At 45.8% G+C, this 15,275-nt stretch overlaps 1 protein-coding gene across 1 annotated transcript in view; it reads right to left on the bottom strand.

Moving 5' to 3' along the window:
• LOC137321126 (glyoxylate reductase/hydroxypyruvate reductase-like) overlaps positions 1 to 15,275 on the bottom strand; it is a 68,780-nt gene that overhangs the window by 35,317 nt on the left and 18,188 nt on the right. Inside the window, exons 2-3 of the mRNA XM_067983351.1 lie at positions 3,697 to 3,827; positions 1,266 to 1,338 (exon numbers count right to left, since the gene is read on the bottom strand). Coding sequence (XP_067839452.1) covers positions 1,266 to 1,338; positions 3,697 to 3,827 — 204 coding nt within the window. The remainder of the gene's footprint in view (positions 1 to 1,265; positions 1,339 to 3,696; positions 3,828 to 15,275) is intronic.

Raw genomic sequence — 15,275 nt, 5'->3', positions numbered from 1 at the left:
CCTTCCCATCCGCCCCGAACCCACCCGTTCGTGGGGTTAAAATTTACCCCCTTGTATCAGAGCTCCCCACTGAAGCAAGGATATTCAGTAAAAGACAAAGGACAGAGTGCAAAAGAGAAAAAATCACTATACTTTGTAACACCTTAGTTTTTAAAGGAGCTAATGATGGGGCGAGTTAATCTTCAAGGTCATTTTATTGAACAAAAGTACAGTAGATGAGGAATGCACCAAACATCACTCTGCTGGTGAATCTGAATCATGTGAAATTAGATGTTATTTATTTATTCATTTATTGCGTTTATCAACAGGAAGGAGGCTTGTGCTGGGGGTTGCATCCCTTCCCATTTCGGGCACCCAGTGTCAGCATCAAACACCCCCAGGGCGGCTACAGCGTGGGATAGATACAGAGTAAGGCTTCAGCTGCACTGTCCCATCAAACGTTCCCTGGGCAGGTGCGGCACAGGTTAGACATAGAATAAAACTCCCTCTGCACTGTCCCATCAAACACTCCCAGGACAGGTACATTACAGATTAGATACACAATAAAGCTTCATCTGCACTGTCCCATCAAACACTCCCAGGGCAGGTACATCACAGATTAGATACACAGTAAAGCCCCCTCTACACTGTCCCATCAAACACTGCCAGGGCAAGTACAGAGTAAAGCTATCTTTACAATGTCACATGAAATACTCCGAGGGCAGGTACAGCATGGGTTAGATACAGAGTAAAGCTCCCTCTACACTATTCCAATAACGTGCCTCAGTCCCAACCTCAGAAAAATGCACCAGTTTGACATTTTTCCATTTTCCACACCAGCCATCTTGTGCCTTCTCTGAGTAACATTGTCAAACAGTACCGAATGAGGGACAGTTTTGTGCTGCGGGCCTATGCTCACAGGCCAGCTGGGTTGAGGCGGCCCAACTCATTTCACATAGGGCTCTTATAGCCAGCCAGACTGGGAAGAATTTCTTCTCATTAGTTTGGGCTGAATTTGAACCCAAGTACCAAAGGTAAAAGGCCAAGGTCTAATCCACAGTGAGACTCAGTTCGAAATTATATTTGTTAAGAGTGCAGTTTCAGATACCAATACTTCTGAATGAGGAAAATGTCTTCTGACAATAAGCATTGCACATTGCAACATTGTTTGTTAGATATTAAAATCTGCAACAATTATTAAAATTAGTGAGGGTATAACATAGTACCTCAAGGACTCTTCATTTATGAATTCAATAACACTGAAATTTTATTAAAAAATACTTTACCTTTTTTTGATTTCTTCTAGAGAGAGATGATCAAACCCCACAGACATGGTGCTGATAACTTTCAGGTTGGGCCCTGTATCAGGAACAACCTCAAAATGAAACCAAATTAACTTAGCATTTCTACATAATATTAAACTTAACCTCGGAATTAAAGAGTTTTCATCTTCTACTAGATAGAATATCATTACAAATGATGGGAGTTGTTATTAAATTTCAAGCCTCTAACTGAAGGACAGACAGTGGGCCTTGGCCCAGTGGCAGGATGAATACCTCAGAGTCATGAAGGTTATGGGTTCGAGGCCCATTCCAGACAGACCTGGAGATGAGCATTCTTGTCTCTAAATACTGGGTTAACATCCAGCAGGGCACTTGTGTCTGAGTGGAGCGGTAATCACCCCATCACATCTAGCCAGTTCTCCTGATAGGGAGTTGTGAGTCAGGCTAATAGCCTGTTTCCTTTGTTGCAGAAACAACCCAGGCTACAACCTGCTGGATGTAAAATTAGTGGAGAAAATGAGTTGCCTCAAATGTCATTAGGCACAGAGTAGAAGAAGAGCCAAAGGACAACAAGGTCAGATCTGACCAGTAACATCCCATTTTGATGACAACAGTCAGCTACAATCACAGTGTGTACAGCCTGGTTAATAACAGGAACTAACTCCCCCAAGCTGGTGAAGCCAAAGTGTAACTGAGCCATACAGACCCAAAATGGTCTGAGGTTCCATCCCCAGCTAATCTGAGTTTGGCAATGGTAGGAGTCCTACACTTGGCCTCAGTGCCCCATGGACTAGGGTAGGGGAAAGTCAGCTGGTGATCACCATCCATTGTGATGTACTGGAAATTGCAAGGGGTGTGGTCGTTAATTAAGGACAGGATCAGGCTCAGCTGTATTGTTCATTTGCGTTAAATGGCCACTTGTACAAGTTACTGGAGGATGACCAATGCCCCAGCGGGAATCAATGCTTCATTGAGTACAGAAAGAACAAAGACTGGCAGGACGTAAATACTCTCGCAATTTAAAATTACTCCAAATTTTATATATTTTTTAAAAATCCTTCTAGTACCTGATACTCAAGAACATCGTGCTGTGAAAGGTTTGGCGATAGAGCCACTTCTGGACAGATCGCCAGTAAACACGATGCAACCACAACAGTTTAGTTAGAAGAGGTCAGGTTGGCATCTCAGACCTGATGTCAACCACATGTTAAATACACAAACTGATGTGAACCAGTTCTACAGACAGTGTTTTGGGTTTTTATAGAGAAGTGGATGGAATCGTGGAATGTGATGCTCCAAACAATGATAAAAATCTCGCAAATTCCCATACTCCCGTGACAGAATTAAAGACAGAATTTGACTTAATTCAGTCACCATAAATCAATAGTTCTAATTACAGGTACAATAGCCTAGTGGTGTGGCACTGAACTAGCAACCCTAAGGTCATGAGTTCAAATCCCACCATAGCAAGTTGTGACAACTGGATTCAATGAATGTGGTAATCTGTGGGCTGGCACCAGAAAAATAACCATGAAAGTTGCTGAATTGTTGTAAAAACCCAACTGGTTCACTAATGTCTTAGTGAACCTGCCACCTCTACCTGGTCTGGCCTACATGTGACTCCAGTCCCACACTAGGGATGGGCAATTAATACTACCTTGTAGTGTAGTAGCTATGTTACTGGACTAGTAATCCAGAGAGTGTGACTTCAAATCCCACCATGTTAGAATCATAGACTCTTACAGAAGGAGGCCATTTGGCCCATTGTATCTGTGCCAGCTCTTTGAAAGAGCTATCCCACTCTCCCACCTTTTCCCCAAAGCCTTGAAAATTTGAATTCAGTTTTTTAACGAAATCTGGAAATAAAAAGCTGGTATCAGTAAAATTGACAATGAAGCTGTGGGATTGCCGTAAAAACCCAACTAGTTCACTAATGTCCTCCAGGGAAGGGAACCTGCCGTCCTTACCTGGTCTGGCCTATATGTGACTCCAGTCCCACACCAACGTGGTTGACTCTTAACTGCCCTCTGAAGTGGCCGAGCAAGCCATTCAGTTGTATCAAACCTTCTCAAGGGCAACTAGGGACAGGCAATAATGGTCACTTGCCCGTGATGCTGACATCTTGAGAATTAATTTAAGAACAAATAACAAAAAATACAAATGGATACAATGGAACTAACCATTGGTTTATGGAGACAATGAAAAATCCCAGAATCCCAAAACACCGCGGAAAATCTCATGGATGAAATAAAAACTGAATTTGACCCATTCTGTCACCATAAACCTTGATATCATGTGAAGTTTTTTTTGAGAAATAAAGATACCGAGCAAGAAAGGACCCGCTTGCTGTGAATAAAAGACATCATTACACACCTCAGGTTTTGACATTTTAACAACCACAAAGCACCTCATTACAGAGGCTGTATAATCATACCTGCAGCCTCTAAAAGTTCCTTGTCTATTTTCTCGGTCAATAAACAGTACAATCCATGTATTCCAGCAACTTCTTTTAGCAGATCTGAACGAGGGACGGGGTCATCAAAATCCCACTGCTTAATATCACAGCTGGAACACAAGAAAAAAGACCAAAATGGACCCATTAGGTGTCAGCCTTGGCTCAGTGGTAGCACTCTCGCCTCTGAGTTAGCAGGTCGTGGGTTCAAACCCCACTCCAGATATTTGAGCACATAATCTAGGCTGATACTTCAGTGCTGCACTGTCGGAGGTGGTGTCTTTTGGATGAGACGTTAAACGGAGGCGCCGTCTGCCTTCTCAGGTGCACTTAAAAGATCCCACGGCACTATTCAAAGAGGAACAGGGGAGTTCTCCTTGGTGTCCTGGACAATATTTATCCCTCAACCAACATCTAAAACAAATTATCTGGTCATTATCTCATTGCTGTTTGTGCGACCTTGCTGTGTGCAAATTGTTTCCTCATTACAACAGTGACTACACTTCAAAAATACTTCATTGGCCGTGAAGCGCTTTTTAAAAATTCATTCATGGGATGTGGGCATCGCTGGCGAGGCCAGCATTTATTGCCCATCCCTCATTGCCCTTGAGAAGGTGGCTTTGGGACATCCTGAGCTTGCGAAAGGTGCTATGTAAATGCAAGTTCTTTCTTTTTTTTCTAGTGAAAAGTTAATACTGCCGGAGGATACTCCAGGAGGGATGTAAGCACCTGAGGGTTGTGCCTGGCAGAGCAGCGATGAGTTTCCAGCATTTCCGTTTTTTATTTCAGATTTCCTGCACTTGCAGTTTTCTTTCTATTTATCGCTCCCATTTCTTTATTGTTGTTGTGTGTGTGTCCTGCCTGCTGCCTTTCTCACTGCCCTCTTGTTCTTTTAGTACCTGTTCATTCCCTCACTGAGACAATCTTTGTACCATCATCCACCACTGTTCTCCTCTTTCCAAAAGAAAAAGCTGCTTGCCACCCATTTGGCCCATTTACCCCTCTCTCTGTGACAGGAGTCAGCATTCCTGACTTTCTCCTGTAGTTTCCTTAACCACTGCCCTTTTGTTTTGTTCTATTCTGTTGAGTGGTTTAAGCTTCCAGTTCTGACGAAGGCTCTACACCTGGAATGTTACTCTGTCTTTTCTCTTTACAGATGCAGATGGTCCTGCTGTGTATCTCCAGGATTTTATTTGGAGAAATTAACTGTTTTACTTAACCATCTATTTTCTGCTGCAGCTAAGTGCAGCTCCCTCCGATGGATGGTGGCAGTACAGGCTTGGTCAGGCCACACCTGAGGGGTGAATTCTTCGGGGGTTCTTCCAATCGGCCGATGTAACTTCAGTTCCGCCGACCAATTGGGAGAAGCCCCCTGAGGAACTTTCCGACCTAGGAGAACCGTGTGCAGTTCTGGTCCCCTCACAGCAGGATGTACCTCAAATGGAGAAGGTGCAGAGAAGAATGATTAAGGGGGCAAGAGGATAAAACATGAGGACAGAGCCAAAGAACCAGGACCCTTCTGGGAGAGGAGAAGACTGAAACCAGTTTAAGGTGGAGGTATTCAAATTAATACGGGTCAGGGATATAAAAGAAAGAACTTGCATTTATCACCTTTCACGACTGCACGACATCCCAAAGTGCTTCACAGCCAATGAAATACTTTTTGAAGTGTATTCACTGTTGTAATGCAGGGAAACGCAGCAGCCAATTTGCGCACATCAAGAGCCCACTAACTGCAATAAGAGCTAAGCAAAATCGGAGGCGGATAAAGGAGGGGCCCGAGAGCGGGAGAGCTGAGCTAAGCGAGATCGGAGGCGGATAAAGGAGGGCCCGAGAGCGGGAGAGCTGAGGTAAATGAGGTCGGAGGCGGATAAACTGGGATCAGCAGCGGAGTTCCAGAGGTGACGTCACCAGTGAAAAAGTGGCGCGTCGCGGGGAGGCAGCTGATTGGTAAGTAGGTTCAGGTAAGTATTTCTACTATCCTACAGTGCAGCAACTAAAGTATAAAGAAAGGTAAGGTATGCAGGTCTTATAGAAAGTAGCGTTTTTTAGTGAATCAAGGTCCCTAGTGCAGTTAACAGTCTCTAAATTAAGAGTAATTTAAAGGAGTAAACTCCTTAAGGGAGTAACTAACGAACTTAATCTAAGGCAGGTCATGGCAGCAGAACTCGCACCCATGATATGCTCCTCCTGCACTATGTGGGAAGTCATGGACACTACCAGTGTCCCTGGTGACCATGTGTGCAGGAAGTGTGTCCAGCTGCAGCTACTGGCTAACCGTATTTCAGAGCTGGATCTGCGGGTGGATTCACTGTGGAGCATCCGCGATGCTGAGATTATCGTGGATAGCACGTTCAGTGAGGTGGTCACACTGCAGGTAAAGATTACGCAGGCAGAAAGGAAATGGGTGACCGCCAGGTAGAGTAAAAGGACTAGGCAGATCGAGCAGGAGTGCTCTGGGGCCATCTCCCTCTCAAACAGATATACTGCTTTGGATACTGTTGGGGGAGATGGCTTATCAGGGGAAAGCAGCAACAGCCAAGTTTGTGGCACCACGGGTGGCTCTGCTGTACAGGAGGGGAGGAATAAGAGTGGCAGGGCTATATTGACAGGGGATTCAATTGTAAGGGGAACAGATAGGCGTTTCTCCAGCCGCAAACGTGACTCCAGGAATTATGAAAGTATGAGGTGCGAGTTGGCTATGATAGATTGGGGAACTTTACTAAAAGGGATGATGGTGAATAGGCAATGGCTAATATTTAAAGAACGTGTGCAGGAATTACAACAATTATTCATTCCTGTCTGGCGGAAAATTAAAACAGGAAAGGTGGCTCAACCATGGCTTACAAAAGAAATTAGGGATAGTATTAGATCCAAAGAGGAGACATATAAAATTGCCAGGAAAAGTGGCAAGCCTGAGGATTGGGATCAATTCAGAATTCAGCAAAGAGGACAAAGAGATTGATTAAGAATGGAAAAATAGAGTAGCAGGGAACATAAAAACTGACTGGAAAAGCTTCTATAAATATGTCAAGAGAAAAAGATTAGTGAAGACAAATGTAGGTCCCTTACAGTCAAAATGGGGGAAATTATAATGGGGAACAAAGAAATGGCAGAACAATTAAACACATACTTTGCTTCTGTCTTCACAAAGCAGGATACAAATAACCTCCCAGAAATGTTAGGGAACCAACGGTCTAGTGAGAGGGAGGAACTGAAGGAAACCAGTATTAGTAAAAAAAAATAGTGTTAGGGAAATTAATGGGGCTGAAGGCTGACAAATCCCCAGGGCCTGATAATCTACATCCCAGAGTACTAAAGGAAATGGCCCTGGATATTGGCGATCATCTTCCAAAATTCTATAGACTCTGGAACAGTTCCTACAGATTGGAGGGTGGCAATTGTAACCCCACTATTTAAAAAAGGAGGGGGAGAAAAAACAGGGAATTACAGACCAGTTAGCCCAACATCAGTAGTGGGGAAAATGCTAGAGTCCATTATAAAAGATGTGATAACAGAACACTTGGAGGGCATTAACGGGATTGGACAAAGTCAGCTTGGGTTTATGAAAGGAAATCATGCTTAACAAACATGGAGTTTTTTGAGGATGTAACTAGTAGAATAGATAGGGGAGAACCAGTGGATGTGGTGTATTTGGATTTTCAGAAGGCTTTTGATAAGGTCCCACACAAGAGGTTCGTGTGCAAAATTAAAGCACATGGGATTGGGGGGAATATACTGGCATGGATTGAGAATTGATTGACAGACAGGAAACAGAGAGTAGGAATAAACAGGTCTTTTTCCAGGTGGCAGACAGTGACTAGTGGGGTACTGCAGGGATCAGTGCTTGGGCCCCAGCTATTCACAATATATATCAATGATTTGGATGAGGGAACTAAATGTAACATTTCCAAATTTGCAGACGACACAAAGCTGGGGCGGAATGTGAGCTGTGAGGAGGATGCAAAGAGGCTCCAAGGTGATTTAGACAAGTTGGGTGAGTGGGCAAGATCATGGCAGATGCAGTATAATGTGGATAAATGTGAGGTTATCCACTTTGGTTGTAAAAACAGAAAGGCAGATTATTATCTGAATGGTGATAGATTGGGAAAAGGGGAGGTGCAACAAGACCTGGGTGTCCTTGTACACCAGTCGCTGAAAGCGAGCATTCAGGTGCAGCAAGCAGTTAGGAAGGCGAATGGTATGTTGGCCTTCATTGCAAGAGGATTTGAGTACAGGAGCAGGGATGTCTTACTACAGTTATACAGGGCTTTGATGAGACCACATCTGGAGTATTGTTGCAGTTTTGGTCTCCTTATCTGAGGAAGGATGTCCTTGCCATGGAGGGAGTGCATCAAAGGTTTACCAGACTGATTCCTGGGATGGCAGGATAGATGTATGAGGAGAGATTGGGTCCACTAGGCCTATATTCACTCGAGTTTAGAAGAATGAGAGGTGATCTCATCGAAACATATAAAATTCTAACAGGACTAGACAGACTAGATGCAGGGAGGATGTTCCCGATGGCTGGGGAGTCCAGAACCAGGGGTCACAGTCTCAGGATACGGGGTATGCCATTTAGACCTGAGATAAGGAGAAATTTCTTCACTCAGAGGGTGGTGAACCTGTGGAATTCTCTACCACAGAAGGCAGTGGAGGCCAAATCATTAGATGTATTCAGGAAGGAGATAGATATATTTCTTAATGCTGAAGGGATCAAGGGATATGGGGAAAAAGCGGGAACATGGTACTAAGTTAGACGATCAGCCATGATCATTTTGAATGGCGGAGCAGGCCCGAAGGGCCGAATGGCCTGCTCTTGCTCCTATTTTCTATGTTTCTATATTTCTATGTTAAGATAAATGACCAATCAAATTCTTTTAGTGACATTGGGTGAGCGATAAATATTGGCCAGGTCACCGGGGACAACTCCCCTGCTCTTCTTCGAATAGTGGCAAGGGATGTTTGGCATCCACCCGAGAGGGCAGACGGGGCTCAGTTTAATGTCTCATCCAAAAAGAGGATCTGATAGGATTTTGAGTTATTACGTGGTAGCAGAATAAGGGGGCATGAGTACAAGCTGAAAATGGGTAAATTCAGGCATTACTTCACTGAGTGGGTTTTTGAAATACGGTTATTTTTGGGGCTAGAGGCTTAGATCTCTTCCTGGTCAAACTCTTCAGCTTCAGCTGCTTCATCAATGACCTTCCCTCCATCATAAGGTCAGAAATGGGGATGTTCGCTGATGATTGCACAGTGTTCAGTTCCATTCGCAATCCCTCAGATAATGAAGCTGACCATGCCCGCATGCAGCAAGACCTGGACAACATCCAGGCTTGGGCTCATAAGTGGCAAGTAACATTCACGCCACACAAATGCCAGGCAATGACCATCTCCAACAAGAGAGGGTCTAACCACTTCCCCTTGACATTCAAAGGCATTACCATCGCCGAATCCCCCACCATCAACATCCTGGGGGGTCACCAATGACCAGAAACTTAACTGCACCATCCACATAAATACTGTGGCTACAAGAGCAGGTCAGAGGCTGGGTATTCTGCGGCGAGTGACTCACCTTCTGACTCCCTAAACCCTTTCCATCATCTACAGGGCACAAGTCAGGAGTGTGATGGAATACTATTCACTTGCCTGGATGAGTGCAGCTCCAACAACACTCAAGAAGCTCGACACCATCCAGGACAAAGCAGCCCGCTTGATTGGCACCCCATCCACCACCCTAAATATTCACTCCCTTCACCATCGGCGCACAGTGGCTGCAATGTGTACCATCTACAGGATGCAATGCAGCAACTCGCCAAGGCTTCTTCAACAGCACCTCCCAAACCCGCGACCTCTACCCCCTAGAAGGACAAGGGCAGCAAGCACATGGGAACAACACCACCTGCACGTTCCCCTCCAAGTCACACACCATCCTGACTTGGAAATATATCGCCGTTCCTTCATTGTCGCTGGGTCAAAATCCTGGAACTCCCTACCTAACAGCACTGTGGGAGAACCTTCACCACACAGACTGCAGCGGTTCAAGAAGGCGGCTCACCACAACCTTCTCAAGGGCAGTTAGGGATGGGCAATAAATGCGGGCTTCGCCAGTGATGCCCACATCCCATGAACGAATAAAAAAAAAATTGCACACGCACCTCAAAGGAGAAACACATCATTGATTAAAAGTGGTAGGGCAGCACGAAGCCAGACTAGGTGGTCCTGAGCACAGGTTTGGGGAAAACACTGAATTCCCAAGGCACAATGACGCGGAAAAAGGGGGCAGAGTCCATTGAGTCAGGTCTCCAGCCCGACGATGCCCTGGAATTACTGGCGGTTTCTAAAGTGGAGCAGACTGGGGCTGAGCCTGGGGTGGGCACAGGCCTACCGTAACACTGCAGATCAGGCAGGAGGCGGTCGTTCCCAGACCTTCCACCTCACATTCCACTGACTTTCCCTGAGGGACGCCCCAAATACAAAAACTGGTGCCAGAGATTTGTGGGGGTCCCAGGAGCAGCCTGAAGATGAATGGTAGAAAATTATTCCCTTCCCTAGAACGACATATGGGACTTTCCCATCTGTTGGCTTGGAGCATGGCCCTGATGGTTCTGCCCCCCAATCCCAGTGCAAGCCCCTGCTGGGAGGTGGTTGGGTCGGGGGGGGGGGGCGGTTGATCCAGTGCTGAGAGGGTGTCCAGACTGTGTTGGAAAATGCTGGTGGACTCTTCCCCTCACCTCAGGTACCCTGTACCCATCTGACACCCAGTGGGGGCTCGGGGGGAAATCATCCTCCGAGGCTTTAATGACCCTGAGATTTTCTATGTTTTTCTGGCAGCAAAGGGTGAATGTTGGTGAAGTGCGAATCTCTAAAGCTGAATTTATACTGCAGGTACCGCAGAGTCAGGACAGTCCGAATGGACAATGTCGAAATGTCCCGCTCCCACCAGGGGATGACAGAGCTGTGCACATACTTATTTAAAATGCATATATCCAGCATCAGGACAGAAAGGGGCCTAAATCCGTTAGCGCCCCAAACCGGCAGTGCGCAGCAACAGAGAGATCCAAGGACCTCATCATCATAATTCCCGTGAGCTGTGGGTGCCAATCAGACCCCCCAACACAACTCACCTGTCAGAGCCTAACAAATTTCAGCCAGTGCCGAGGTCCACGGGGGAGGGGAGTTGCTCCGGGAGTGCGTGCGAGGGTGGGCTGGCAGCGGCCCATGGTTGTTTTGTGGAGCCAGGAGGAGCACTCCTGCTCCTCCAATGCAACAGAAAAAAACATTTTGGACATTTTTGGGGCCTCCTCTTGAGTGGTCTCCAGAGGTCCCTTTAAGAACCACTGGTTCAGCTGCTGAAGACCTGGAAATACCAGTCGGAGCTTGTGTATTGCGCACGCGCGCACACACACACACACACATACACACATAGGCATGTGCGCATGTATGCATACAGACACACACACACACATACACATATGCGCGTGCACACATGTGTGCACACCCAAACTTACACACACACACACACATATGCATACACACACACTATTGTATCTCCAGCATAATTTCGCCAGGTGACTTGGTTTCATGGGAACTGTACTAGTTTCATCAATTCCATTTGGATTTATAAAAATAATGAATATTTTAATTCACTTATCTATATTCTTAAAGTGCTCGTGTGATTTTTGCACATTCTTCACCTGAATGCATCACAAACGGACCCAGTGGTCTATGTAGATCCCATTTCACTAACCTTTATTTTGCCATTAAATCCCTCCCTCCTTCCCTCCCCCTCCCCGGACTCTTTAGCAGGTCTGCAATTTAGTCATTTTCCTAAAAAGATCCATCTTATATTCTTAGACAATGGGGGTAATTTTAACCCCTAAGAACGGGTGGATTGGGGGTAGGTGGGCAGTGAAAATACTAAGTTTTCGGAGTGGGACCGCATCCCGGCTCCAACACGCCCACTTCTGGGTACAGGACTTCCCTCCTGCTTCTGACACCAGCTGGTAGCAACTCAAGGGAAGCGTTGCTGAAACGGGGTGCTGCCTTGGCTCTATGATGCTGCATTTTCGATGCTCCTCCTTTGTCCTTCAAAATCCATTTATGCACTGGCCCTTTAAATACTCCAGTTCACAGCATGTCATGTGGGTTGGCAGCTTGGAGACACGAAACCCGGAATTAAAATTAAGAGCTTCAATTCACTTGCGATCGCTCAAACCAACGCACAGGAATTATTTACGGGTTTCCGACGTGCCTAATCACCCACCCGCTGAGTTCCCGCCGCCATGTTAAAATTATGCCCGTAGTGTTTGAGTAGTTTGATTTGGATACTTCAGGTGCAAGCTGTCATTGTACTACAGTAATACAGGTAGGTACATCAACCACAGCTGTCACACGATGCAGGTATATGAACCACAGCCCTTACACGGTGCATAAGAACATAAGAAATAGGAGCAGGAGTGGGCCATATGGTCCCTGGAGCCTGCTCTACCATTCAATCAGATCATGGCTAATCTTCGACCTCAACTCCACTTTCCTGCCCGATCCCCATATCCCTTGATTTCCCTTGAGTCCAAAAATCCATCCATCTCAGCCTTGAATATATTCAATGACTCAGCATCCACAGCCCTCTGGGTAGAGAATTCCAAAGATTCACAATCCTCTGCGTGAAGAAATTCCTCCTCATCTCAGTCTTGAATGGCCGACCCCATATCCTGCGCTTATGCCCCCTAGTTCTAGACTCTCTAGCCAGGGGAAACAATCTCTCAGCATCTACCCTGTCAAGCCCCCTCATAACCTTGTATGTTTCAATGAGATCACCTCTCATTCTTCTAAAATCCAGAGAGTATAGGCCCATTCTACTCAACCTCTCCTCATAGGACAACCCTCTCATCCCAGGAATTAATCTAGTGAACCTTCCTTGCACTGCCTCCAAAGCAAGCATATCCTTCCTTAGATAAGGAGACCAAAACTGTATGCAGTACTCCAGGGGAGGTCTCATCAATGCCCTGTACAACTGTAGTAAGACTTCCTTACTCTTGTACTCCAACCGCCTTGCAATAAAGGCCAACATGCCATTTGCCTTCCTAATTGCCAGCTGTACCTGCATGCTAACTTTTTGTGTTTCTTGTACGAGGACACCCAAATCTCTCTGAGCACCAACATTTAATAGTTTCTCACCATTTAAAAAATATTCTGTTTTTCTATTCTTCCTACTAAAGTGAATAACCTCACATTTCCCCACATTATACTCCATCTGCCACCTGTTTCCCACTCACTTAACCTGTCTATATCCATTTACAGACTCTTTGTGTCCTCCTCAGAGCTTACTTTCCAACCTAGCTTTGTATCATCAGCAAACTTGGATACATTACATTCGGCCCCTTCATCTAAGTCATTAATATAGATTGTAAATAGCTGAGGCCCAAGCACTGATTCTTACGGTACCCCACTAGTTACAGCCTGTCAACCTGAGAATGACCCGTTTATCCCCACTATATGTTTTCTGTCCTTTAACCAATCCTCTATCCATGCTAATACATTACCCCCAACCCCATGAGCCCTTATCTTGTGTAACAACCTTTTATATGGCACCTTTTTGAATGTCTTTTGAAAACCCAAATATACTACATCCACTGGTTCCCCTTTATTTACCCTGCTAGTTACACCCTCAAAAAACTTTAATAAATTTGTCAAACACGATTTCCCTTTCATAAAACCATGTTGACTCTGCCTAATCATATTATGATGTTCCAAGTGCCCTGATACCACTTCCTTAATAATGGATTCCAGCATTTTCCCGACGACCGATGTGAGGCTAACTGGCCTGTAGTTCCCTGTTTTCTCACTCTCTCCCTTCTTGAATAGCGGGGTAACATTTGCTACCTTCCAATCCACTGGGACCATTCCAGAATCTAGAGAATTTTGGAAGATCATAACCAATGCATCCACTATTTCTGCAGCCACCTCTTTTAGAACCCTCGGATGTAGGCCATTAGGTCCAGGGGATTTGTCGGCTTTCAGTTCCATTAGTTTGTCCAGTACTTTTTCTCCAGTGATATTAAGTTCCTCACTCTCATTTACTCCTTGGTTCCTTACTATTTCTGGTATGCTTTTTGTGTCTTCTATTGTGAAGACAGATAGAAAATATTTGTTTAACGCATCTGCCATTTCCTGATTCCTCATTATAATTTCTCCTGTCTCAGCCTCTAAGGGACCAATGGTAACTTTTGCTACTCTCTTCCTTTTTGCATTCTTGTAGAAGCTTTTTATTCATTCATGGGATGTGGGCGTCATTGGCAAGGCCAGCATTTACTGCCCATCCCTAATTGCCCTTGAGAAGGTGGTGGTGTGCCACCTTCTTGAACCGCTGCCGACCGTGTGGTGAAGATTCTCCCACAGTGGTGTTAGGTAGGGAGTTCCAGGCTTTTGACCCAGCGAAGATGAAGTATTGAAGACTGGAAGTATATCCAAGTCAGAATGGTGTGTGACTTGGAGGGGAACGTGCAGGTGGTGTTGTTCCCATGTGCCTGCTGCCCTTGTTCTTCTAGTTGGTAGAGGTCGCGGGTTTGTGAGGTACTGTTGAAGAAGAATTGACGAGTTGCTGCAATGCATCCTGTGGATGGTACACACTGCAGCCACAGTGCGGCGGTGGTGAAGGGAGTGAATGTTTAGGGTGGTGGATGGGGTGCCAATCAAGTGGGTTGCTTTATCCTGGATGGTGTCGAGCTTCTTAAGTGTTGTTGGAGCTGCACTCATCCAGGCAAGTGGAGAGTATTCCATCACACTCCTGGCTTGTGCCTTTTAGATGGTGGAAAGGGTTTGGGGAGTCAGGAGGTGAGTCACTCATCACAGAATACCCAGCCTCTGACCTGCTCTTGTAGCCACAGTATTTATGTGGATGGTGCAGTTAAGTTTCTGGTCAATGGTGATCCCCAGGATGTTGATGGTGGGCGATTTGGTGATGGTAATGCTGTTCAATGTCAAGGGGAGGTGCTTATAGACTCTCTCTTGTTGGAGATGGTCATTGCCTGTCACTTGTCTGGCATGAATGTTACTTGCCACTTATGAGCCCAAGCCTGGATGTTGTCCAGATCTTGCTGCATGCGGGCTCGGACTGCTTCATTATTTGAGGGGTTCCGAATGGAACTGAACACTGTGCAACATCCCCATTTCTGACCTTATGATGGAGGGAAGGTCATTGATGAAGCAGCTGAAGATGGTTGGGCAGCATTTGACAGAGTGTAGCACCAAGGAGCCCCTAGTAAAATTGAAGTCAATGGGAATCAGGGGGAAAACTCTCCAGTGGTTGGAGTCATACCTAGCACAAAAAAAGATGATAGTGGTTGTTGGAGGCCAATCATCTCAGCTCCAGGACATTGCTGCAGGAGTTCCTCAGGGCAGTGTCCTAGGCCCAACGATCTTCAGCTATGTCCTTCAGGACTCGGCCAGCTTGGTCAGTAGTGGTGCTACCGAGCCACTCTTGGTGATGGACATTGAAGTCCCCCACCCAGAGCACATTCTGTACCTTTGCTACCCTCGCTGCTTCCTCCAAGTGGTGC

Source organism: Heptranchias perlo, chromosome 4, assembly GCF_035084215.1.
Source record: "Heptranchias perlo isolate sHepPer1 chromosome 4, sHepPer1.hap1, whole genome shotgun sequence".
Taxonomy (NCBI): Eukaryota; Metazoa; Chordata; class Chondrichthyes; order Hexanchiformes; family Hexanchidae; genus Heptranchias; species Heptranchias perlo.
The sequence above is the reverse complement of the archived record's forward strand: the minus strand, read 5'-3'. Positions and strand labels throughout refer to the sequence as shown.